The sequence below is a fragment of the Peromyscus maniculatus genome, chromosome 13 (assembly GCF_049852395.1).
Source record: "Peromyscus maniculatus bairdii isolate BWxNUB_F1_BW_parent chromosome 13, HU_Pman_BW_mat_3.1, whole genome shotgun sequence".
Lineage (NCBI taxonomy): Eukaryota > Metazoa > Chordata > Mammalia > Rodentia > Cricetidae > Peromyscus > Peromyscus maniculatus.
The window spans coordinates 26,008,480-26,036,310 of NC_134864.1; the positions used below are offsets into that span (position 1 = coordinate 26,008,480).

At 43.9% G+C, this 27,831-nt stretch overlaps 1 protein-coding gene across 5 annotated transcripts in view; it reads right to left on the reverse strand.

Annotated features, from left to right (window-relative positions):
• Window positions 1-27,831, reverse strand: part of Arhgap28 (Rho GTPase activating protein 28) — a 171,444-nt gene that overhangs the window by 49,288 nt on the left and 94,325 nt on the right. For all 5 annotated transcript variants that reach the window (XM_076549824.1, XM_076549826.1, XM_076549827.1 and 2 more), the window contains exons 2-3: window positions 16,632-16,840; window positions 10,036-10,253 (exon numbers count right to left, since the gene is read on the reverse strand). In XM_076549824.1, coding sequence (XP_076405939.1) covers window positions 10,036-10,253; window positions 16,632-16,840 — 427 coding nt within the window. The remainder of the gene's footprint in view (window positions 1-10,035; window positions 10,254-16,631; window positions 16,841-27,831) is intronic.

A 27,831-nucleotide genomic window follows, 5' to 3' on the forward strand; every position in this document is an offset into this window, starting at 1 on the left:
TTTTTAGTGACTTTTTCTTTTGTTTGTGTTTTTATTTTTGAGGGAGAGAAAGAACATGAGTTAGGTAGGGGAAAATCAGAGCAGAGTTGGGGGACAGCAAGGAATATGATAAAAATACGTATGAATTTCTCAAAGAATAAATAAAATAAAAACAAATCCATGGGTGTTATAATTAATCATTGCAAAGATTAGAATTAGGTAGCTACCAAATGACACAAATGTAATCTATTAGCATAAAAGACAATCTTAAAAAGGCACTGAAAATACAAGACAGAACTCAAGAAATACATAATATTGGCCCAAGCACAGAAAAGGAGAAATAATGAGAAGGTTCTGAATTGAAAGAAATCATCTTCAAAAACTCAAAGCTGATTACTGGCAGAATGAGAACAATAGTTTAATATCCCAGCGATAAATATAAACTTCTGAAGCTTGTAGGAATATATAAAATGAAAGGAAGACATAAATAATGGAATAAAATTCAGAGAGCCATAAAACTCCTCACCCGAAGTTGAGCCCAATCCACAAATTCCTGAACGACATAAATTCTAGCACTTTTCATAATCATTGACTTGTAAATAATTTTTACAGGTTTGCGAGCAGGTGCACATACATGTGCCAGACCATGTGCACAGGTGCACACAAGAAGACCAGGGATCAACCTGAGTTATTATTCCTCACGAGTCATTCACCCTGTTTTTCAGAGACAATGTCTCTCACAGGGACTTGGGGCACACTAGTTAGGCTGGGGAGGCAGCCTAACAAGCCACAGGGATCCACCCACCTCTGCCTTCCTAGCATTGGGATTAGAAGCTCATACTACCACGCCCACCTTCTTCTGTGTGTTCCGAGGATTGAACTCGGGTCCTCACGCTTGGAAGGCTAACACTGGCTGAACCGTCTACTCAGCCTAGAGCTATAGTTTTTTGGACATGAACAATATTCTCACCGGGTATTGCTCAGAGGCCAAAAGGTGCACTATGCTGACATTGATCATTTTGTAGTATGTGATCATGTATAGCAGTATTTTTATTATTGTGCTATCATGCCAGCTGTCATCATCAACCTCTCTCTGACAGAATGCTGCACACGGTCCTGATGTGAAATAGTACAACTCAGGGCTTTTGACTTAGGATGTCATGATGGTGATTTGTACTTGGTGTGCACTGTACGTGGACTGTTGAATTAGTGTCTCTTCCAGAGCTAGCTAAATGCAGTGTGATGAAGTCGGTTCCTCTTGGGATGGGCAGGAGCAGAGCCACTGGATCACAAGAGGAGATGGATGGTAGAATACTCGGCACTGTGCTGTGGGTAAACTGTGGCATCCCACAGGTCAGATCCGTATTCTTTTGGTTTAATTTTTTGCAACACTGAGGATTACATCTAGGAAATCACACATGCTAGACAGTGCTCTCCCACTGGGCAGCATCCTCTGCCCTTCACAGGCTTGTTGTGTGTGATAGGTTTACAGGCCTCGCTGTGGCTAATTTCAATTGTCAGTTTGATTGGATTTTGAAAATGTAGAGGAGACCAATAACACACACCCTTGGGTGTATCTGTGAGGATGTTTCTTGAGACAATTACATTTTCGTAAGGTTCAGATCCAATTAATGGAAATTTTATAATATGAAGCCATTATTGGGAGGTGGGGCCTAATTAAAGGAAATGGGCCACTGGTGAGTGTGTTCATGGGGCTATTGGCTCATCCCTGTGTTCCCCTTCTCTCCGCTAAGAAGTGGAGAACAGCTTGCATCACATATTTTGACCACCAGGGTGCTCTGCCCAAGTGCATGGCACCAGGAGACCCTGGGCTGAGACTCTGAAGCCCCAGGTCACACTAATTTCTTCCTCCCTTTAGTTGATTCTGTCTAGGTATCTGGTAACTTGGAAAGAAAGGCAGTACATCTGGAGTGAGCTGGACATCTGCTCTTCCAACGTATTGATAGAACTGGATAGCAGGTCTAGCAAAGACCAGAATAAAACTTAAATGTTCTTTCCCACCTCAGTGAGAGCTTTCCTTCCTTCGTCTGGCACCACGCCTGTCCCTTTCTAGCCTTCAGAAGGCAGAAAGACAGCCATGGGTTTAGAACTGGAGCAGGGAGGGCCTGTGGAAGTGGAAGGGTGTGGCTGGGCCTCCCATAGTCCTGCTTCAGTGTGATGGCCTGAGGGTGCCGGGGTATCCTGCAGCCACTAGATGACACTTGACCTGGAGCCACTTCATTACACTAAAGCGATATAGTAAAATAAATAAAGGAATAAACAACCAACCAACCAATAGCATCGCGTAGCAGGGTCGGTGTAGAAGCAGCCGAGAGGGGGAAACAGAGAGCACATGGGCTGACACACTCATCTCACAGACAGTCCATTCAATGGACTGTGGCTATTTCCCCCCCCCCCCCCCCGGCACTCCCACCCCCACCACTGAGAAAAAAACTAATGTGCTTGGGAAAAACAAAAAAAAAAAGACTGGGGTGTCCTGGATGGATGTGGGCTGTGTAAGACTCCCCTCACGGAGCTTGCCAAAGCCTGCTGCCAACCTAACAGAAACCGGGAAGACTTTCAACAGGGAGGGGTTGACTCTTCTGTGAGAAATATAATTAAATTGGAAAAAAAAATTAGGGACAATTCTGCAAAAGAGTACTGTTTCCAGTACCAGCTGATGGCACTTCCCTCCAGACCCTAGTTGGACACATGCAACCCACGCAGCAGAACCCTCCACAGGACCAAGAGCCAGCCACGAGTTAGTGCCAGCCAGACTAGCTCTTATCAAATAGAGGCTGGACAACAATGGTTGCTACAGAACCTACCCACCACCATCACTGTCTTCAGAGGACCAAGTGAGGGTGGGGTGGGTCTAAAGCAAAGGAACCATCTGCCTGTATCAGAAAAGGGTGCAGAGCGGAAAAGACGGATGTTCTTCGCAGTACCACAGAGTTGGCCAGGGCAAAGTTTCTGAGCCATGAACCCAAGTACACCGGTGTCCTCCCTCAGACCCTACCACAAAGACAACTCCAGACTCATGCCAGAAGGCACAGGTCATAAAACAAAGCTGTCAGTTGACACTGGGTGACTACAAACTCACATTCACCTTCTTTGAAATTGTACTAAGATAGATCAGATGCTGAACTGGGGGAGTAAGTTAGGTGCTGGAGTGTGTGTGACGTGTGAAACCCCGGCTTTAACCCAGGAGATAGTGTAAGTGCATCTAATGTGGGCACTCAGGGACCCACTCCCCTCCTCCTGCGCAGGGTAACCGATTCTGGCCCCACGGTGGCGTGTATGATGAAACAAGACTGCCCCCCGCTCCTGTGTGCCTCCTCGGGACATTTACACTCAGAAAAAAACAGGAATGCTAGAGGTCTAATAATGAGACTTCAATTACTATTGGGTGATATGTAGAAGGCTACAAAAGATTTGCCTTGAAGAGCTTAGCCAAGAAAATTTAGCCAGGCCCTGACCCTCCCCCCATTACCCCCCCCCATTCCACACACACACACACACACACCCACACACATACATTTTTGCAATTCAAGCTACAGCAGTGGTTATTTCTGCTGTCGAAAGCACAGGTAGAGCAGGTGTGAACATGTGGATTTGACCATTAGATTATTTTATTCCTTAGTTTGAGTCTCTCTCTCTTTTTTTTATTGTTTCAAAGTAAATAAGCATTTTCTCCCTAGTTTGCCTGATGGCCTTAAAAAAAAAAAAAAAAAAAAAAAAAAAAAAAAAAAAAAAAAAAAAAAGGCCAAACCCTTTACCTTACCAATGGGCCATCTTTTTTTTTTTTCTGGAGATAATTGACATCATTTCTTCATCCAGACTTGCATCCCCAACTTTTTATAAAAAAAAATGAATTCATATACAACAAAAGTCATTTGGATACTAAGAAAAATTAAAGTGCATTTTAGCACAGAAATGACCTCTCAATTCAAACTGTGCCATCAATCATGGGTTATGAGTTTTCTCTATGTATTCACACAGATTGAGGAAGACAGGTATGGCTACGACTGCATATATACTCATTATTGCATTTAGCCTTTGTCCGTCAATATTGAGATCAGATTAAATTCTAGGGATGAAAACGTGCGTTTTTCTTTGTAGATAACTATATTCCTATCCCTAGCCTGCTGTCCTCAGGAACAGTATCTTGATCCCCTAGCCGCTCGGGGAGTTCTATGTCTAACTAAAAATAAAAAACCAGCATCGCAGGTTCCTTTGAAGCTATGGATAATGTAGTTCTGAGCCATGGGGTAACTGGAACTCTCCCAAGAAGGATTTCCAGGCAAGTGAGCCTGGAATGATAGGGCCATTGGTGCAATTCCAGGAACTGCCGGATCGTGGGGATGGTGCCTGCAGTGGCCAGTCTGACTTCTCAGTACATTGCTGAGGGCTGGATGTGGATGACAAGGTAGGAATGCAAAAGGAAGCTGGGTTCCTGGAAAGGAAAAGGACCATCTACCTTCAGCCCCGCCTTAAACGAGAAAAACTCCTATTAGTACAGCTCGCCATTTCCTGTGCATTCTGTGCAGTCAAGTGTGCACACGAATTATATGTAACACAGTACATAAAGCACACTGCATGACTATATCTGTAGAGCCAATTGTCAGTTAGGTACACATTTAGTTAAATATCCATTATGAAATTGAGCATGAATTAGATTGATTGTCTCTCCAATTAAATGTATTGTGAAAAGAATACTTACTCAAGTCTTCCAAACCCTAGAGCAATGCCTTTGGGTACAGACCATGTGTTAAACACCCTGAGCTTAGCACTTTTGACTTAGCATACCATGGCTAACACAAGATCCAAATGCTCTACTCCCTCACTACGGAACACCATTGGAAAACTAATTTACTGGCTATAAAGTGAAATCATAAAATGTATTTGGGCCCATAAAAATAGTTATTCCTCAGCCTGAGTGACCATATTTTTCTGTTTCTAGCAAAGATTATATATTTCTTTGAAAACCAAGGGGGGAAAAAGCACATTAATTTTTCACAGGAACTAGTTAATCTGTAGGAGAAAATTCGATCAAGAGAACAAAATGCACACTCCTGTCTTCCTCCCCTACCAATCAAACTAAGCCTCAGAAGATACAGCATCGTTTAAAAGGCTTAGCTCTGGAAGGCACTCAACATTTCATTAGCAGAAAAGAAGGTAGAGGAAGCTCCTGGAAGGTTAAAACTCAAAAATGGTTTGGTCAGGCCTCAGCCTGGAAAAAAGGCACAAAAGAAAACTGAGGAGTTAAATGCTTCGGCCCCAACCCTCAAAAAATGGTTCAATAACGTCGAAAAATCCTCAGCCTGGAGAAAGGTCCAAGCGACAAATAGGCAGAAGTTAAACACTTAGCCCCAGGCCTCCACATCCAGAAAGAAATGAAAAAGTTGGGAACGCAAGCCAACTCACAGCGGCGATGAAAAACCGAAACATGTTGTTCTTGGTAAAAGGGACAAGCCGAGTCTTTCCTTGACCGATTGCTGAAGGACAGCAAACTCCTGTGCCACAGTGACCTTCACTAGAGTGTGGTGGCTGTTCGGATGAGGAAGTAGTGGTCATGGACAGCAGGGCAGCTGAACTGTACCTCAGCTGGGGCTTTTTGGAAGATAAGAACAGGAGTAGGAAAGGGGATTTTGCTTTGCCTGTAAAGGAAATAGAGTTCTTGAGGAGTCTTGTCACTCGGGCATCAATTGTCACGTGTCTCAAAGCAAAATGTCACAGGTGACACACTTGTCCACCCACAGACCCCAAATCCTTTCCATAGCAGAGTTTGGGTGAGGAAGCGGGTCCATACAACTACATACGAAGCACACAGTCACTAACTCCTAATCACAAGCGATCAATCCAGTCTTCCACGAAGAAACACACATCAACAGGCAGGGATGAAAAATCAATCTAGCAATAACAATGGGAAGAGGAAAACAATGACTCTAAAAATAAGTACGCCACCCGGAAGGAAACTGCTCACAGAAAGGACACGCATTGGGAGGTTAAGCTTGAGCTACTGTCTTCAGAGTGCTGGTTGGTTACTGCAGCCAAGAAACAAGAATGGGTGCAGCTGAGCGTGGAGAGCAGGGGTGGAATGCTTCCCAGGCATGTGCGAGCCCAGGGTTTAATCCCTGGACACAAAACCAACACCACCAAAGGACAGATTACGACCATGAAAGAAAAACCAAAGAAAGGGAGAAGGGTCATAAACTAAGAAGTATTAAGTTCTGAAAATTAACCTAAATACAAAGTCAACCGTGGCCAAATTACTGACATTCACAGATGGAGGTTCAAGGGATTTTTTAAAAAGCAAAACAAACATATACAAAAAAACCAACCAAGCAAACAAACAAAAATAAAACCCCTGGAAACGAAAAGAGAAGAATGAAGAGACAGCGAGATCAGTCCAATCCCAACAACCACGCGACAGGGGCTCAGGAGTTCATGTACCAGTGAGAGCTGTTTATAACCATTTAACTATGTGCTGGTGATCAAGGTCTTCATTTAGTATCGGCACGGTGAATTGGGCAGAAAGGTCGAGCTGGTACAATTTCAAATCCCAAGAGTGAAAATGGAAATCAAAACACTTCTACTTTCATTCACTAAAGGAGCAGGGCTGAGCTGACGTAGGCAGGACACCTTCCCAGGCACTACTCAGGGCAGCTGAGGGAAGAGTCCTCTGCAACTCTGAGGGAAGGGGAATTTAAGCTTGGAATTCTATTTCCTAAAAAATTTAGGAAAACTAAATTGGAAACTAATTTGAGCATTTCTTTTTTTCAAACCATTGAATTCATATCATCACTTATTAAGGACATTGGTAAAATCATATTTTTAAGATCAATCCGGAATCTTCTCATGAAACTGAGAGGTTTAGGGACAATAAGGCGGACGGCTTAGCAGGCGAAGGCAAATGATGCCAAGTCCGATGACTGGAATTCACACCCCTGGACCCACATGGTAGGAGAAAATCATGGAAGTTGAACTCTGACCTCCACAAATACAGCACACTCTGGTACCCATGTGCAGACACACACACACACCACACACACACACACACACACACACACACACACACACACACACACACACACGGTGGTGGTGGTATATAAATAAAAAGAAATTTACTAAGAAAGTAAAATGGAAAATTGCAGGCAAGTATCCAGTCAATATTGGCCAATGACATGATGCTAAAGAAAGATAAGAGAGGAAAGCAGGAAAAAAGCCCAAAGGGAGAAACAGCAAAGAGGAAGGAGAGGATGAGGAGGAGAGGATGCAGAGTCAGCAGCAGAGGGAGGAAGGCAGAGAAACAAACCAGGAGAGAGATGGAGCAGGAGGAGAGAGGAGAATTAGTGTTTACACTGTTAAGTTAAAACAGGAAGCTTAAAAAGTCCCAGTGCATTCCTTACAAGGTATCAAGTTTCCTTATTCACAGTAGATGCTGGAATCTTTTAGGGAAAAGATCAGACCTCGTATAATGGGAAGGTATTTTTTCAAAGGCTAGGTTTACGTGGCTTTTACGTGTCTGACAGGGAACAGCCTGGAGGTTTTAAGCAGCACTACTAGGCTTCTTGGCTTTTTTTTTTTTTTTTTTTTTTTTTTTTTTTGCCTGCAGCTACCCACCCCTTACCTTAGCCCTTATTCCCATTTTACTCCGAAACTGGGCTGTTAACGGAAGACGGAAGGCAAAGGCAGAGAGGAGGAAGGGTTCTGACGTCATTCTCTCTTAACGGTGTGTGCCCAGCTAGACCTAATGCCCTGCCCGGAAGCAGCAGTTCATAGCTGATTGCACCCAAGAAAAACTTCCCTCTCTGGTTTTTCCTCACAGTTTCAGTCCATCGTGGAATGAAAGGCATTGTGGGACAGCTCAGCTGTGGTTGTCAGAACACAACAACAGCGCCTGTTTAGTTCTTGGCAAACCAGGAAGAGGTGGGTACAATCTTCAAAGGTCTGCCCCTAGTGACCAACTTCCACCACCCAGGCCCTACTTCCTAAAGGTCCCTCAGACCCCCAACAGACTCCCACCGGGGGGAGAACAAGTGGCCTACCTAACAGGAGCCTATAGAAGGTGTTTCAGATACAGGATTCAGGACGAGTGTACAGACCTTTTCTATCTCACAGTTTGCTGGAGTAGAGCCCAAACTTCTGTCTGAAGTAGCTGGAAATAGATTTGGCAAAGAAAGCAGGTAGGCAAAGTTTTCAAGACTATTATAAGAAGATTCTGGAAACAATAGAAAGGCAACCCAGGGAATTGAATCTATCAGGACAAACTTTTCATCGACAGGCATCTTTGCCAGGACATCTGCAGCTGAACTTCAAGGAACAGAAGTCATCTTTACTCAATTACTGCTAGAGAAAAAAATAATCCTTCCATCCAGAAAGACATGGACTTCAACTAAGTTGAAAATTCAAATGTCACAGAACTCCCAATGCATGGCAAGTTATATCAAAACAGACAACATAACATTCTGCTGTTCGACACACAAGCTACAAGTCACATGTGACTGTTTAGATTTAGATCAATTAAGATTACACAAAATATCAAATTCAGTTAAATTGCTTGTTGCAAATGTGATCGAGGCTGTCATATTCAACAGAATAGAAACAGACCATTGCTATTATCCTAGAAAGTTCACAAAGACAGCATTATTCCTGGATATTATTATACAGATAAATATGTTCACTAGGTATATGTAAGTTCCCTGGCAACTACCCTTTATGATGATTATACCTAAGAAAGAAGATACGAGCAACCTGAAAAGAATCCAATTGGAGACTTCATCCATGATCGCTATCTGTGGTGGTTTGAATAAGACTAGCCCCCATAGGCTCATATATTTGAATGCTTAGTCACCAGGGAGTGGCACTATTTGAGAAGGATGAGAAGGATTAGGAGGTGTGGCTTTGTTGGAGTAGGTGTGGCCTTGTTGGAGGAAGTGTGTGGCTGGGGTTAGGCTTTGAGGTTTCAAACCCCACACTAGACCCAGCCTATCTCCCCGACCCTTGGCCTGCAGATCAGGATGTAACTCACATCTACTCCTCCAGGGCTATGCATTCGCCATGCTCCCTGGCATGATGATAATGGACTAAACCTCTGAAACTGTAAGTAAGCCCTCAACTAAATGCTTTCTTTTATGAGAGTTGCCTTGGTCATGGTGTCCCTTCACCGCAACAGAAACCATAACTAAGACACTACCATCCTTGACGTCTTAAATTGTGTCGTGACTGATGCTGCAACAGAGCCGAGAAGACACCTAAATCATATTGATTGACTGACTTGCCCTCAGGCAGAATACCAAATTCCCTTGCAGTACCCAATTTCTTTTATCATGTGTACTCATCAACCTGACATCCCATGAATCCTCTTTGGCTAGCATCTGAGAAGGGATCATGCATCCAGAAGTCATTCAATAAATATCTGTTGTAACAAGACACACAGTCACGCCACTTTGAAATGGTTCAATAGATGGAGGAAGAAGTACACTGAAAGAACTTTCTGTCAGTCAAGCTGACGTAGAAATGGGGGACGTGACTAATGGTGCCAGAGTGAAACTCTGGCCGCAGAACTACTAGGGACAAGGTGGCACCAATTGGCCATTTCTCATGAAAACCATGATACTTATAACTCTGTCTATTTTTATTCATTTATTTAATTGGTTCGCATGTCTTCTAGTTTTTATCATATTAAATTTTCTGAACCTAAAGGCTACTCTTCATTTCCCTAACCCCATTTTAAACAACCCACTTGGACTTGCTTTACACGGCCTTGGGTAAGGCCCTAAGCCTCCCAACTCTAAAGGTTCACTCCACCATCAAGGAAGTTGCAAATTCAACATGAAAGGGAGTAACATCCCTTGATGTGCAGGGAAATGCAGCCATGGAGATGACGGCTGATTACTCCAGCCCAGTCTGGAGGATACAGCCGTGCTCTTGGCTCTGGCTCCCTCTGAGAGTTAGGGTGGACCAGCCTTGCCTGTGATGTTTTCCCATCTCTGCCACACCCTCCCACCCCGAGATCAAAGCAAACTTTTCGGAACCACACTTGTTACATACAGGCGATTCGCTGACTCCGAAGACATCTCTGACGTCCCTGACAGGCTGCTTGTTCTTTTTCCTCAGCGTCTGGGTATATGTGTTGTATCTCTTTTTCACTGCAGCGGCTTGGGTCCGAGTCAACGTCGACAGGAGGGCTTTGCCGTCCTCCTCTTCATTCCCGGAGACCAGAGTCGACAATCCCACGTCTTGTAACCACTCTGCTTCCAGTTCTCCTTCTGGGAAAGAGCATGAGCAGGGGGAGGTTAGGATCGTTTCTAGAGGATTGATGATGCACGCAGCTGCATCTCTGGACATACCAGACACTCAGAAGCATCAGCAAATGTATAGTTATCTTTCCACTGTTGCTTTGAGACAATGTCTTGAACTTAGGATCTTCCTGCCTCCACCTCCAAAATGCTGGGATTGCAGCATGTGCTACCATGGGCAGCTAAGATTATCTTTTCTTCTGCAGTGATTATGAAAGAATAAGTGAAAAGTTTATACTTCTTTTTTTTTCATAAGTAAAATCCTCAAATGCTGCCCAGTAGAGCAAGGTTACTGGCCACTATGAAAAGCCGTTTTCTTGTTAGAAGGTTAAAAATTAGCTGTGTTGGAACCTCCAATTCCAAAAATTAATTAATTAATTAATTAATTAATTAATTAATTTGAAAAATGGACAATTTGACTAAAATCATAACAGAAAAAGCATGGTTTAGTAGGGCACAAGCAATTCCTCAGTCACTCAAATGCAGCTTCAAACTCACCCCCTTGTCCCTGACTGACGTGGGCAAATGTTGGCTCTAGTCCTCAATTCCCCCTCAGCAAATGAGCACCATGCACTTCCTTTCCCTGAAGCCGCCGGGGCTTGGTGGGACCCGGAGAGAAAACTCCAGCTACATGCTCTAAGCCTATTCATTTCAAACCTGGACCCCGGGTAGGGCCTTGTCCCACGGGCACCATAATCCCTCTCTCTAGATTCCTATCTACCGGCTGAGTATAAGGGTCCTGGATGTCGTCTCCTCTGGAATTCTTCCTGGGACCTATGGGTAATAAGCTACTTCTATTAATCCACGTATTTGTGATATTGCATCCCCTGACCAGCACACTGGACACAGGTCAATCAAATCCAGCACACAAAGGAATCTGCTGATAGAGACATGTGTTTGTGTTATTGGCTGTGGACACTTAGCCATCAAGCCACCCGCCAAGATGAAGAAGGACCCTGTGAAGAGAACGCCAAAGACATCCACACCCACCTCCCCTGGAGCTCCATCAGAGCAGGGCCACCCTGTATAGCCACCATGCAGAGGGAGGACACAGTGCCCAGTTAGAAGCATGCACCACAATCAGGATAACAGTGAAAACAGTATGCAGCCATGAGGATACTTTTTTTGAGAAATTAACTATGAATTTAGCAAAGAACCCGGAATAAAATATTTAATAGCTGTTCATTTTCCTAATACTATGAACATATAACAACCTGTCTATTTTTCAGAAGGCACTTCAAAACCCGAGGTTCATCTGTGAGCATTAATTACCACTGTAAACAAAATGGATGAAAGTTAAAGGGATTCAGAGTAACGTATCCTGTGCAGAAAATCCAGTGCACACACTTCTCTGGGAACTATGCTAAGCAGGCTTATCAGGAACGAGGGCTGTTTGATGAGGAGATTAGACTGATGTGTAAACATGTTTCAAAGCCCCAGTCCTGAACTCTGCTTACACTGTTGCATCATCCGTATATAAACAGACATGCTCAATGTGCTTTCGGAGTCCCATTGCCAACTTGGCAAAAATATTCACTGCCGTGCTTTTCTTACTGGGTTGCTGTGTAAACCGTCCCTTTAACAGAAATCAAAGGTGAGTTAATAATACCCGCTTCGATGTGAAATGATAATACTTGGACCAGAGGGAGGTCAAACCTGGAACGACCTAGGAGGAATTCTTTTACTTAAGCCTTAGGTAAAACTATCATGTCTCAAGATGAAGTCGGAAATATAAATGAACACTAACATTTTAAAAAATGGATTGTCTTTCTCTCCACTTCTGTAAGGAAAGAATAATGAAAGAATAGCAGAAAGGGAGAACAGAGCTAACATAAGCCTTGGGAACTGATGGTTTGAGACCCAGGGTCTTTCCCTAGGGCAAAACATAGCTAGAATGTTTTCCTAGGTGAGGAGCGTCCACAGAAGACAGCAGTGTGGTTCATGTCTGCTGAATTATGAAGAATGAAGTCTCATGGTCTCTTCCAATCGTCACATGTACAGTTTCAATCCAGCATACCAGACCCATGTATCCAACTGCCTACTCAGTACCAATGTTACATTCAACATGTTCAAGCCTGAGTTCATAGTCTTCATCCCCTACCCTGGTTCTCTGTTATTCTTCCACATTTCAATATGCGAAGCCCACCACCAACTAATGAGGCAAGGAAGTCGCCAGGAGTATCAACTCCAACACACTGCCAAGACTTTTTATACTATTTCCTTATTACATCCTAAAATCCTCCAAATTCATTTGTTCATTTTTTTTTTTTGTATAGTCACACTCTGTAGTCCAGGCTAACCTTGAACTAGCCATCCTCCTGTCTCAGCCTTTTGAGTGCTGTATTACAGGAATGCACTACAGATCCCCCAGCTTCCTGTGCCTCCCTTTATCTGTTCTACCACAGCCTTTGTCAAAGCCACCACCATCTCCCACCTTGACTTCCACAGCAGACACCCAACAGCTCTTCCTGGACCCTCCAGGTCCCTCCAAATCATTTTCCACATTGTCACTAAATTAGTTCTTGTAAATGTAAATATAAACATCTTTCCCCTGGCTTGAACGTGTTCTGTAAGATGTATTTACACAATGTCTCCCCCACCTGTCCCCCAATAATACCAGGCCACTGTGGGGTCCTCGGAAGCTCTGTGTCACATCTGGACACAGATGATTGTTGGCTCTTTCATTACTGGCCATCTTCCAGACCTCAGCTTCTCTCTCAAGGAAGTCTGTCTCCTGAACTCAGGAGACAAGGTCATGCATGCCTTAATGTTATCAGCCTCAACTCTACTATTTCTTTTCCCTTCAAGTAATTTCCCCTCAAGTAGGTCTTGATCTCATTTCATTAATCTCCTCCTCCTTTTTTGTTAGTTCAAGTCCATGAGAAAAGGAATGCTTCCAGCTTCTACTTGTAACCCTAACGGACCTTATGGAACACCTAGCTGAGGGAAGGTGCACCCACTTGTTGAATTAATTAGTTGATTAATTAAGCTTCAAATGCAAAATATAATTATGGATGCTGTGTTATTGAGTCATAAAATTGATGAATATCTAACTTTTAAAAACAAGCCCATCTATCTTGTGCAGCATTTCACACCAGAAGTCTGACTCCTCAGCAAGTGTGTTGGAGACACACATTACAACAGGAATCCAATCTCCCATGGGAGTCAGTATAACTCTTATCAAAACAGCACTAAGTTATAAGCTCTAAATAAAACACATGAAATAATTACATAGAGATATCAGGGAAGAACCAAACAAGGGCAGGAACTAGAGGGGACTAAAAACCCCAAATTTCGATTTGGATAATGTTCTAGTGTGATTTGAATTTACACTGCTTTTCGGCTCAGGTTATTTTTCAAGCCCTGCAATACTAGAAAATGAATTTAGGAAGTGAAGGGGATATGAGGTCAAGTTTAAAAACAACAACTGTATTTCTACATATCTGAAGCAAAGTGATGAGAGAGGCCCAATTAAAGAATCTCATTAAGAATATGGATGAGCACGTACATGGTGGCTCTCACAACCACCTCTAACAGCAGTTTTAGAGGATTCCACAACCTTGTTGGCCTGACAGGCACTAGCCACACATGTAGTTCACACACATACATGGAGGTAAGCACTTACATACATAAAACAAAAATAAATAAATATTTTTTAAAAAAGAATATGATTAGTTAAGTCATAGAAACTTTTGCGAGGCATGCTTCACACATACATATCTTGAATGCATTTAATAATTCCTACAAGGCAAATATAAAAGGATAATGTTTTTAAATACACAAAAGCTTTCACAAAGTGTAAGAACAGACATTAAACACAGGAAACACACTTGACACCATTAGCAATCAGTGCCACAAAATCGTAAGATACTTCCAAAACAAATCTAGAATCACTCCTATTAAGAAAATTGATAATATCAAACTTTGCAAAGATGTAGGGGGAAAAAAGGAAGTCTGTCTTAACCTGTAGGGAAGGGTGTAAAATGGTATAAATACTTCAGAAAAAATCCTGGCAGTTTCTTATAGTTAAACACATTTAGTAAAAATTCATGTATCTGAGAGAAATAAAAATGTATGCCCACAAATAATTTCTACAAGATTTCTCAAGTCATCCACTTTTTAAAAAGTGCTTCAACTGTAAACAAAGAAAATCCACAATGCCATTAGCAGGTCAGGAAAACATGATGTATTCATCCGGTGGACTATACTGTGAAGAGCTGACCTACCCCCCAACGTCTGCTGAAGCTATAACTCTCAGCACAGTGAGTGTCGCCTTGTCAGGAAATGGCATTTACAGATAAATTATGGGTTGAATGTTTTCATTAAAATGTGCATATCATAAAATTGTTCAATTTCAACTTACACGCTGTACTTCAATAAAGATGAAAATTAAAAACAAGAGAAAAGACAGCTTCTGACACACACACATATAAAATCAGAGTTGCGGGCTGGGATGTAGCTCAGGGCCAGAGCACGTGCACAGCCATGTCCTCCATCCAAAGCATGGCAAAGCAAAACCCAAAACAAATCCCTAGCCAAACCAAATTACAGGAAGGCCATGTTGGAACAGAGTGAGCCCTTAATTCCTTACAGCTGGCACCTGTGAAGGACGCACATGCAAACACCTGGAGCCATCTGAGGCCGAGAATGATACAGCGTGATGCCTAGGAGCCAAGGGCACCAATGCCTGCCAGCGTCAATGCAGACCAGGAAGGCAGCAGCAGCAACAACATTTTCCTAACCGTGTCAGAGAGCCAGAGAGCAAGACCTTACTGGTTTTCAACTTCTACCTCCCCAAACTGTGAGGAATACATGTATGTTGTTAAAAACCATCCACTCTTGTGGTACCTTGTTAAATGCATCCCTAGAAACCAATGCCATCTACCCAAACCAAAAAGCAATGAACTACTGAGCTAAATCTCATAAACACTGAACACAGTGCCATAAACCCTATGACACACAAACATGGGGACCTGGCTACCGTTGGCCCTAGACAGTATCATTGGGAGAGGTATGACGAACAAGAATGAAACAGGAAGTCTTCTGGTTGAATGAAATGCTCCCCCTTCCCATCTCTCTTTGAGATAAGGTCTTACTACACAGCCCAGGTTGGTCTCAAACTAGTGATCCTCCTGCCTCAGCCTCCTGAGTGCTGGGACTATAGACATGACGTATAGACCTGACAAAATGAATTGTGATCCAGGCAGGGTTAGAGGAGCGCATGCCTTTGCCCTCATCAAAGGCCACTGCGTCGTGCACTTAAGATAACATGACCCCCGCAAATAAATATTAACTGTAGTTAGTAAATCTGCATTTTGTAGCAGTTGAGGCTGGCAGAAAATATTTTCCACATCCCTTAGGTTTGAACAAATGGCAAATGTGTGGAAGGAGTAAGAGCCTGGTTTCTCAGCATGTCAGGGAGTTAGTTATAAGAACAGAATGCCAGCAACCCCTGAGGCCTCATACAGACTTGGCGGTTACTGGGTTGCTAGCAAGAAAAGTGGGGGGAAAAGCAGGGATATGGGACAAGAGGCATTCTCTTCCAAGTGTCTGCCTGAAAAGGCAAAATGGAAGGAAACAGGAGAAATAAGAACAGGCACATACTTTGCTGCTGGAGGCCTGTTTCCTAGAACGGATGCTCATGAACTACATGTGAGGTGCTCCTTGTCTGTGTGGTATGGGATTCTAATTGAATACTTAGAAATGATTGTGTCTTGCTGTTGGGAAGGACTAGGAGAAGAGAATAAAGGATGAGAAGGCTTTTCAAGCTGGTAGCTGTCTTAAGGTTAACCGCTGATTAATGAAAACATTCCTGGACATTTTATACATCCATGAGGTCAAGCGAGGCAAGAAGCGTTGGGCTGTGCTTTCCAGCCGGGATCCTGATCTCTGAGAGCTAAGAACCATTAGGCTCTTTTTCATCTGTTCATTTGCTTGCTTTTGGCTGTGTCTCCACCCTCAATGCTTAACACAATTTTTATTTTGTGGACTACCAGGCAGTCTAATATATTAATACAAATGTTTCAAAGTAACTTCTCCCTCTAAAATTGTTAAGGCGAATCTCTCTCGTCCTCTCTTCCTCCCCACCTCTCGTTCACTCTCTTAAATGTCAAGTACACAGATGTAAATGTCAAGAGCCTCAGCATGCCCGGTCTGTCTGATGAAAAGGTGCCCACCCCAAGGGAACACCACCCACAAGCAGGGCTACTTGAGGACTCTTGTCTGGAAGACACTGCGGCCTGCCTCCCTCAGCGCTGACAGCAGTTAACCTCACCTCTCCTGATTATAGAATTGGTGGGCTGACTACTTCCCCAACGGGAAACCCACAGGGCGAGTCCAGCCCCTTACCATCCACGGGCTTGACCTCAGTGGTGGGCGGCTGCTCCTCCTGCGCCCCCACGCTGCTCTCCTTGATACTCTCGATTTCCCGCCAGAACTCCTCCACTGAGGTGCTGCTGTCTACGGAGGCTTGAGAGTTGGATCGACTGAAGGCAGGAGGATGCAGGGACTCATTGGAGAGCATTCTGTTAATTCTTCGGCAGCGAGGAATGGATTTTCTGCGGAAAGAACAGCGGGATGAAACCAGGTGTAAAGTCACGGAAAAATGGAATCTAGGTTGAGTCAACAGAGACCAGTTAGTGCCATCAGAGGGGCTTGACAGAATGAGCGCCATTGGGGGGACCATTTCTCCCCCCCATACTTCATAATGATTCTGTATTGCTAGATGGACATTAACAAAAATTTAAAAAGTAATTATCACACATAAAATGGGAAATTACATCTGTCAGTAGGAATGTGCACAATTAAAGCTTGTTTCTGTAAAGTGCCTTAGATGATGGCAAAGAGGTAAAAAGTCAGCCGACAGTATCCATGAGCATCCTTATTAAAGGAAAAGAAGTAAGAGGTACGGAGTGCTGTCGAGGATGTGGGGAGACCAGAAGCTTTGTCTGTGTACAGCTGGTGGAAAATGTCAGCTGGTTCTGCCTCTCTGGGAATCAGTACTACAGTCCATCAGAAATAATTTTTAAATGATGTATTACCACATAATCCAGCAACTCCACTTCTGGGATACACTCCCAAGTAACTGAAAACAGGTACTCAAAGAGACATCTATACCCTCAGGCTCATAGCAGGTGGTCGTCCGTGGACAAATGGATATGGGGTGCTAGTACATGGAGTGGTACTTCACAGATGGTGGCTCAGTGGTAGAGTCCTTACCCAGCATGTGTGAGGCTCTGGGTTCAATGCCCATCAGTGGGGAGTATAATAGAAAGGGCATTTTGAAACATGCTTCAACATGGCTAGAACTTCAAGGCACTGTGTTAAGTGAAATGAGCCGGTCACAAAGAACCACAAAGGAAACCGTGTGCTTCCACTTCTGTGAGGACTGAGTGTAGTCAAGGTCACGGAGACAGAAAGTGGCTGCCAGGAGATGGGGGTAGGCAGTTAGGGTCTCAACTTTGCAATACGCAAAGAGATCCATGATGGTGATGGTTGCATATTAGCACAGTATTTAATGACACTGGACTATACTTACAAATGTTTAAAATGGTAAGTGTTATAGCTATGCATTTTAAAGTTGTAAAATAAACAATATATTTATAATAATTTTATAAAAACCAGCTGCAGAGATTATGAGGTTGTGTAGCCTGTGGTAGGATGAAGAAGTGGGCAAGAACCCAGAGCTCAGAGACCCTTGGCAAAAATGGGGAGAAGCACATCCCCACTAAGTGTGGGTCCAATGGCTGAGGAGGGCAGTGGCTCCTCCCATGGCCACTCACTCCCAGGCAGCACCCCCAGGAACGTAAGAGAGCAGAAGCCTGGATCAAGCCCTGCAAGGCTTCACGGGGTTGGCTGCACATGTAAAACACCCAGAACATAAAGACAGTGGAAGGAAGCCTGCTTTCAAGAGAGACACAGTAAGCTACAAAATTTCAAAATGTGGTCACTCAAAGAGATTTTGGTGAATGACACGAAATAAACCTTTGACTTTCATACTATGTAACTGACAAATACTACATTTCCTGAGAGCAAATTGTTTATCTGGAATACCCTGGTCCCCAACAATGCAGCCTGAATTTCTTTCTTTATTCAATAATATCCGGTGTTCTTAATTGCGATAGTTTGGCTCTGAAATCATCCCTTAAAGCCCTTGTGTTAATAGTCTGCATCTCAGCTGGGGTGCTAATGAGAGGTCATGGTACCTTTAAAATAGGAGGTCTAGTCAGGCTTGTCACTGGGAGCAAACCTTTGAAAGAGAGATTGTCAACCTGCTCCCATCTCACTCTTTGCTTCTTGGTCATCATGTGTGAACATAACATACACACACCACCACCACCACCACCACCACCACCACCACCACCACCACCACCACACCACACCGGAAAGGGTTAACCAGAGAAAAGGCACACTGGTGTCCAACTCTGGGCTTTAGGGCTCCCAGGACAGCTACATTTGATAAGCAGGGGAGCAGTGAACTATCCTCAAACTCAGCCATGGCCTGTAGCATCAGTGAAGCTCACCGATACAGTCACATGAGATTATGCAAGAAAAGCAAGGCTACTGCTCTACAAACACGACCAAAACATTCCATCTCTCCATCTTTTCTAGACTGGAATTGACTAGCGAGAAGATTCTGCGCCTGTGTCCCTGACCCTTTCCTGAGGCCTGATCATACAGAGTTTAGTTCTGACATTAATTGGCAGCAGAAATTTTACTTTTTAAAACTCAAGACATTTTAGAAAAGGTATGAAATACTCAGCTCTAAAAAATGCATTGTGCAATGAAAAAGAATTTTAGGCAGCCTTGTTTGATAAACTGTTGATAAGTTATTCTGTGAATTCCTTACTCTTGGGTAAGCAGACCCGTGCGTGCAGCTGAGACTTACATGTGACCCACAGGCCATCAGGGAGGTCGGTGCTCCTCTTAAGGCTGTGTGGTTGTGTTTTCCTTTTGTGACAAGACTAATTCTGAACACCACTAACAAATGCACATGGTATTGGTAAATCAACACAGGTTTCTTGTAACGCTGAAACTATCACCATTATTCACAGTCCACTGTCCTCCAAGTATCCTATTCAGAGAAAAGTGTATGGCTATCCAGAAATTTGTATAATTGTGGATTCTATAGCCTAACTTCTTAAAAAAAAAATACACTGTCATAAGAGGGTGTTCTGATGGACGTTCACAGCACAGGATGTATAGATCCTGGGTTTAATCCCTAGCACCAGACTGTGTGTGTGTGTGTGTGTGTGTGTGTGTGTGTGTGTGTGTGTGTGTATGACTTACAAAATTACAGTTTTAACACAGACTAAGTTTTAAGAATTATAACAATATATTCTAAGAATAAATTTAAAACCAGTAATTATATTAAAACAAAATGGAGGCTCTTTCCTTATCTGAATTATATCAGTATCACTATATAAAGCAATTCTCTAAAAATTTTTATTATTATTTATTTGACATGTGTGGGTATTTTTGCTTATATGCATGGTGCCTGCAGAGGCCAGAAAAGGTAACTGGATCTAGGGCTGGAGTTACAGATAGTTAAGAGGCACCCTCTGGGTGCTGGAAATTGAACTTGGCTGCTCTGCAAGAGCAGCCAGTACTCTTAGCTACCAAGTCATGTCTTCAGCCCCCATAACAGTTCTTGTTTTCCTTCCTCCAAAAATATGCCAGAGACATTTTTTTTTTTTGCATGCCATGTCAATAACTGCAGGCAGTAGAAAAATTCACCTTGGAATCTAAGCAAATGTGCAAGTGTACCCAAGAACTGAAAAAGTCTGAAGTCACATACTTTGGGAAATAATAAGACCATCAACTTGGTTATAGCAGAGTTCCCTACCCATGCAAAAGACACAATGGAATCTCAAGGAGAACTTTCCAGAAACTCGGCTAGCAGCAGGGACAACAGGTGCATGACCCTGGCCTTGAGCAGCTGACAAAGGCATCCCAAGAATCCCTTAGCTGTAGTGAGCAGCTATTATTTTTGGCAAAGAAGTCAGACAGCGCTTTGGGGACAAATGGCCTCAGAAGAGCTTCTGCGTTTTTGGGAAGGGTTTCAGAGAGCTCATCTTCATCCCGGGACAGATCACAACCTCCCCTGCTGACACATTGTGCAATGCTGGTCCCCAGGACCATTCAACAGTTGGATGGGGCGTGGTCTACAGCTTCATACCTCACCATATTAGGACAGAATCACGCTTAGGTTTCATCAGATGTTTGTATTTTTTTTCCCCCTTATACCAAAACAATGCCAGGAAAACCTTATACGAAAAACAGAATGCGGTTGTGTCACACAAGCAACTTTAGCTAGGAGAACACTACTAGACTCGAAATAGATTTTAAGGGTACGTGGATAGCTAGATATTCAACATTAAATTAAAACAGGAAAGCTTTTCCTTCTCCACACTTTGACCCGTTGTCTTTTGACCCATATCTGTGTGAACTGCCAGCAGCCACCACAGCCACAGAATGTCGTCTGTCCATCCGCTCTCCTTTGTCGTCAGCCGCGGCACATGCCAGACTGCCCTGCCGCCTTTGAACTCCTGAGAATTCTCCTGCTTCTGCCTTCCAACTCTCTGCAAGGACACCGGGGTCACAGATGCACACCACTGCACTGGGTGGTATTTTTATTTTATTTTATTTTTTCTGTAGGACTCTATCATCTGTTAGACTACTTAATGCTATCCCAAATTTCCCTCATGACATTCTTTGTTTTATGCCCCAGCTTTCTCCATGCTTACTTAAGGAATTTTTCTTCCCTAGTACATTTTTTTTTTCTTACGCCTGTCTAACCTATTGTTAGGTCCATCCAACAAATGTCTCAGTTCACATTGTAGCTTTCACATCAAGATATCCCATTACCTTTTTTCTAAAGTTTCTATTCTGTTGTTGACATTATCCATAATTTCACCTTTTAATATCTGCCATCTTTTCATCTAATTTCGTTAAAAATGTTTACCATCATTTGAAAATTGTTATCTCTTAATGCCAACCATCTGTATGCTGGCATGCTGCTAACACAGACTGAAAACAGTTCTCATGGAGTCATTCTTTCCTATCTGGAAACTTGTGATTACATGGTCAACTGTCTTTCAAAGCTCTCAGGGAAGCTGGAGGAAGTGAGGCTTTACCCTAGAGAAGATCCTCTTCTCTCCGAGAGCTGGAGTGAGGGACAGATTCCTTCAGCCTCATCAAGGTTGTCTCAGACTGACGGCTGAGTTGAACTTTTCTTAGATTTAAACTTTTCTCTGGTTTAAAATACATGAAGGGGAAATTTGTGGGCACTCCAGGCCTCCCCTGCTCAGAGGGCTTGAGGGCTATAGCGCTCATACACGCTCTCTCTCTCCCTCCCTCTCCCCCCCCTGTCCCTCCCTCCCCCCTCTACCTCTCTCCCTCCCTCCCCACTTCATCCTTCCTCCTCCTTTCCTCTCTTCCCTCCCTCCCCACCTCTTTAGAGTTTGGCCCCAGCCTCTTCTGCTGCTGAGGTGTCAGCAAAATTACCCACAGAGAGAACTGTCAGAGAAAACTAGATCCACAGAGACTCCAATCTGTCGCCATAGGGCAGCCAGCCAGTCACAGCTTCAACGCTGTCTCCGGGTCCCAGTAGAGTCCCTTGACTTAAGTAGATGTGACTTTCTGTCTAGTAGGGCACAGACTCCGGGGACACGTGACCAGGGAGGGCAGTGACCACTGGGCTCTGCTCACATAGGTAGAGTGCTTCCTGTTTTGGAACTTGGCTCCCATCCATGCCTTTGTATCCACTGCTCTCCAGTGCAGTTTTTAAAAGTCAGGGTTTTTACATTCCTCCCCCTTAGCAGTTACCATGGAAATTATAGCCCATCTCTATAGTCTGCATCCCAAATGGAGCACACTGTAAACCTGTCGGGCTTTGAGACAGGTTGTGCTTGGGCCAGGGAGATGCCTTCGTCAGTCAAAAGTGTTCACCAAGTAGACAGGAGGACCAGAGTGCAATGGAGAGAACCCCGGTGAAGAGCTGGCTGCAATGGTCCACACCAGTCACTCCCGTGCTGGGAGGCAGCCACAGGCAGATTTCGGGGCTCACTGGCCAGGCAGCCTAAGCCATTCGATGAGTTCTAAGCCAGTAAGAAGATTCCAGTCTCTAACAAAGAAAAAAGGGTGGACAGGTGGATGGCATCTGAGGAATGTCATGGCCAAGGTTGTCCTCGGACCACTACACAAAGCACACACATGCATGCAAACACCTACACACGTGTGTACCTATGCATGCATGAACACACATACAGGTTACATTTTTCTATGCATGGTGTGAGGCATTGTTTTAACCAACTCCAAATTCACTTGGAGAGCAAAGTATAAAAAATAAAATTAAATTAAAGACTTTATAAAATATTTTTGCTATATAATATTTTGTGAGCTTTTATGTTCTCCCATTTTTTAGCAGATCTTTCCACATGATGATTTACTCTCACACACAACCTCATTTGATCTTTATGTCAGCCCCCTGAAGCCGTCAATGCCAGGACTACACATCTCATTGCTCCATGAGGGTGTCACACAGAGCCACGTGTGACACAGAAATGTCTGCTGTCGTTATTATAATGAATATGAATTCTTCTCTAGACTTCATGGCCAGCAAGATCTTTCCTCAGTTTCAAGACCCACCTCCTATCACTCCTGTCCGGCACTGACACCAGACGTGCTAATGTTTCTTACCTTCTCTGAAAAAGCCATGCTTTCTCTTCCCAGAGGACACATGCTCTCTTAGCTCCTTTCCACCTGAAACACTGTCCTGAAGAGGCATGCCTGTGTTACCTCCACAGTGTCTGGCACATTGTAGAGACTCAGAAATACTGGAAGAGTAGATGAGTAGACAATGGAGCCGGGGTATCAGCCCAGACCCTTGATCTTCCTCAAAGCAAACTCTCTTAACTCCTGAAGTCCCTTGAGGTCACTGTATAGCCTCGTGTGACAATACATATTTTTGTGTCAAAGGATGAACACCATACGGTGACTTAGAGGAGGACTCTAAAACCAGCTGGCCCAGTAACCGATTTGGAAACTCTATACCCTTCCTTCCCAATCTGTAAAACAGGGACATCAACCACACAGTCTCTGTGGCGTTGTCAGGATTAAGTCAAGTTAGGGCAAAGATTAGGTGAAATGGCTGGCAAACAGTGAGCCCACGTGGTAGTAATTATCATAATGTACTAATTTGCTAGGCTGCATGGAGCTAGATTTGAGAAGAGGCAACAGCCAGTGCTGAAATGTCACCATGCTCTAACAGATCACTAGGAGTGCCTTTGTCAAAGTTTCTCAAACTTGAACTACCCAGACTGCATTTGTCAAAGCTTCTCAAACCTGAGTTTGTTCCCCAGTTTCCTTATTGTAGACCTGGCCCTCTGCCCCAATTCTGGTCCAAATCGCGTAAGAATAGTTCTCTCCTGGGACTAAGTGAAATGTGCTATTATTCTGACACAGGGGCTACCCCTTTCTCTGCCGCCCTCTTCCTTCTCTGGATGTGGACAAGAAGACCAGTGCTTTAGCAGCTGTCTCAGTCAGCACTATGAGAGATGGCGTAGACATTTTAGTGACCGACACAGAGCCTTGGGAGCAACACCAGTTGTTGCTGATCCGTGGACTTCCAGAAATGTGATGGGGAGGGGAAAGACCCACTTATTTTTAAAATCAACTTTATTTTTGTTATTGTTATTTGTAGCCAAAATTTCTCCAACTTCTGTAATTGGAAAGAATACTTGACTAAGCCATTTGGGGGTAGGGCAAGATGAGATTCACTCCACCCCACTAAGGGAATGCCCAGGTAACAATAGCCTAGCTTCTAAGCAAAGAAGCTTCTAGCAGTGTTCCCAGATGGAAGGGCTACCTAGCTTCTGGCCTTACTTTGGTCTGGGCTTGTCCAGCAGAGCCCTGAGTCAGAGCTCATCTCTAAGTGGACAGGAACCACCTGCTCCACATTGTCCTCAGACCAAGCAACTCCCAAGTTTTCAAAAGATGGAACCAGAACCACACATCTCCCCTTTGAACAATGCACAAATATGTTCCTCAGCTCACAGTGGAGTTATATTCATATGTATATATACTTTTGAAGAGCATCTTTTAGAAGCCCAGATGATCGCAAACAGGGCCAGAATGCTCCTATTAGCCCACCGTTGGGTAAGATCATCCAAAAGAAAAGGCATTTGCAACAAAATATTGACTTTCTCCTGTGATATATGGAATAATGTATTCAAAGTGAAAAATAGTACTGCCATGTGGGCATGCCTCCGCGCCTCCGTAGAGTAAGAACAAAGGCTTTGGTCAGCACAAGCTGTGCATTAACTAGGATGTGTTTCTTAAAACACTCTTAGTTTGGCCCAAAGGTGGGGGAATGGCTGCTACTGGCTACAAAGATGCCGAGGGAATACAGAGTAAAGATTCAACTTCACCAACGCTGCACTCCATGCAATCAAAAAATTACCTCTGCTTTAATTCTCCTAAACTTGGATAATTAAGAATGTTTTGAGATTTCAGGTAGCTTTGAAAACAAGGAGAGAGAAAAGGAGAAAGTTAACACTGAAAAGAAAGAGGAGGGGGAAAGAAGAAAGGGAGGGAGGGAGGAAGAGAGGGAGGAGGGAAGGAGGGGGGAGGGAGGGAGGGAAGGAGGGAGGGAGGGAGGGAGGAAGGGAGGGAGAGAGGGAGGCAGGCAGGCAAGCAGGCCATTTCTACAACAAACTATGGCTTGGTTGCTCTCAGCAAAGGACAGTGGGCACAGATGGCCAGTGGTTCTCCTCCCTGTTCGGTTAATTCATCTAAACCATGGCAGGATAAGATGCCTGCTCCACAGGCGAAGTAAATCATCAAATGTGAACCGTTTACCTTCTGCCTATGTTCAAACTAACATGCAGTTTATACACTTGATGTCTATATCTCACAAGTGACTCTTATCACGTTATCCTCTAAGATAAATTAAAGCTATGTGTAGAGAATCATTTTGGTGACACCAGTTCATTTTCTCCAAGACTATTTTTTTTTTATCCAATTAGGAGATGCTGGGGAGAAACCTATGAAACAGAATGTGGGCATAAGAAAGAGTTCTCTCACCCTTTAATTCATTCCTCACTTTCAATGGTATCTGAGTCTTGGTCATCTATGTTTTCTGCTTCTGAAATTATATTGCACTTTGTAATCTAGATAAATACTTTTTAAAAAATCACCTTTTACTGCAAATGTTTATTTTTACAATTTTTAGGTGAGTGTGTGTGTGTATATGTGTGTGTGTGCATTTACCTGCCACATGTGTACAGATGTGGATGGAAGCCAAAAGAATGTGTTGATCCTGTGGATATTGCATTACATGTGGCCCTCATGAGTGCTGGGAACCAAACTTGGTCCTTCTAGACCAGTGGTTCTCAAACTTTGGGTTGTGACCCCTTTGGGGATCACAATCTCAGATATCCTGCACATAAGATATTTACATTATGATTCATATCAGTAGTAAAATTACAATTATGAAGTAGCAACTAGATAATTTTATGGTTGAGGGTCACCACAACATGAGGAACTGTATTAAAGGATCACAGCATGAGGAAAGTTGAGAACCACTGGACTAGAGTATCAGTATGCACTGTAAGTTACATGTTTTCTCTATGGCTTAAACCCAACCACGGTGTATATTTTTATAATGTGCTTTTTTTGTGGGCTCTGGTGCTTTTGAAGTCATTCTGGCACCATGGAAGGGTTTACCTCAACTTTCAAGCTCCCTGTCTGTCTGTCTGTCATTCTGTGAGGTACTATGATGTATTCGTTGAGATGCAGCCACTTTCAGGTACGTGTGTGGTCAATACTTATAATCATTATCACCACCATTAACACTCAACGAATTGTGGAAAACATGCTCAGTTTACCCTAGTTTCCCCCATTTCTGAGGGTCTGTTGCCCCACTTCAGCTCTAGAAACTCACATGACAGGGTAGCATCACAAACAAGCTCACCAGAATTATCATGCAGGTTTTTGGCCCACCTTCTACATGGGCATGCTTGTACAAATGGGATAACTAAACTCTGTGTCCATCTAGACAAACTTTCCCTGAGTGGGAATGGTCATCCTCTTCCTGGAAGGAAACTCACATCCAACTCAGTTTCAAACTAGGGGATTTACAAGAGCACATTTATCCCCGGCCAGCACCAGCGAACTGGCCGTTAGGATGGCAACATCAACCTTTCTTGATGTTCCTCTTTCAGAGCGTCCTATACACAGACTCACTCCATGATGGTTTTATTTCTGGCCTGTTCCCTGAGGTAACGACCGCCTGTGTTCCATTTGTTTTCACTGGCCAATTTGGAGACGGCTGATCCCTGACACCTGTACAGTGTGAAACTGGACCACCACAGGCAGGATTTCTGATGAAACCGTGATCCTAGAACTAGACGGAGGAAAGGAAGCTCGAGATGTTTTCATATGCCAGTACATTTTATAGATAAGGGAAAATAAGCCCTTGGCGCGTAAGACATGAGTTCAAGGTTGCACAGTTAGTTATGTTTTGAGAAATGACACCACACAGTGGTGTCCTGATGGTTCTACTGTTTCCCCTGGTGGCCTGTCTCTTGAGCGGCTTATATTCACAGTCGTCATTCATTTTCCAAAAGCATTACAGTTTGACATCTACACATTAGGGATGGTCCCCTTTGTTCCCTTAGTATGTTTCTGAAAAAAACACATGACACAATAAAGTTATATTTTAGCATAAAGTGATGAGTGTTATGTCCTTCATCAAAATATGTAATAAGAAGAAATCAGAGCTATATACTCAAACCTCGTGGCAGTTGAACGAGCAATGTCCCACATAGGCTCAGGTGTTTGAACACTTGGTCCCCAAATGGTGGCAGTGTTTGGGAAGGTTGTGGAACCTTTAGAAGGCGGAGCCTTGTTAGAGAAGGAAATAGTCACTGGAGGCTGATTGAGGTTCTATAGCCTCACCCTGCTTTTTGTTCCCTCTCTATTTTCTGTGTTCATATGAAATGACGAGATCAGTGTGTTCCACACCTGCACCTCCCCACACCTGCACCTCCATACACCTGCACCTCCATACACCTGCGCCTTCCCACACCTGTGCCTTCCCACACCTGCACCTTCCCACACCTGCACTTTCAAACACCTGCATCTTCACACATCTGTGCCTTCACATACCTGCACTTTCACACACCTGTGCCTTCCCACACCGGCACCTTCACACACCTGCATCTTCACACACCTGTGCCTTCATACACCTGCACTTTCACACACCTGTGCCTCCCTATACCTGCACCTCCCCACACCTGCACCTTCCCACACCTGTGCCTCTCCACACCTGCGCCTTCTGACACCAGCACCTTCCCACACCTATGTCTGCCCACACCTGCACTTTCCCACATCTGTGCCTCCCTACACCTGCACCTCCAACACCAACACCTTCACATACCTGTGCCTCCCCACACCTGCACCTTCCCACACCTGTGCCTCCCCACACCAACACCTTCACACACCTATGCCTCCCCACACCTGCACCTTCCCACACCTGTGCCTGCCC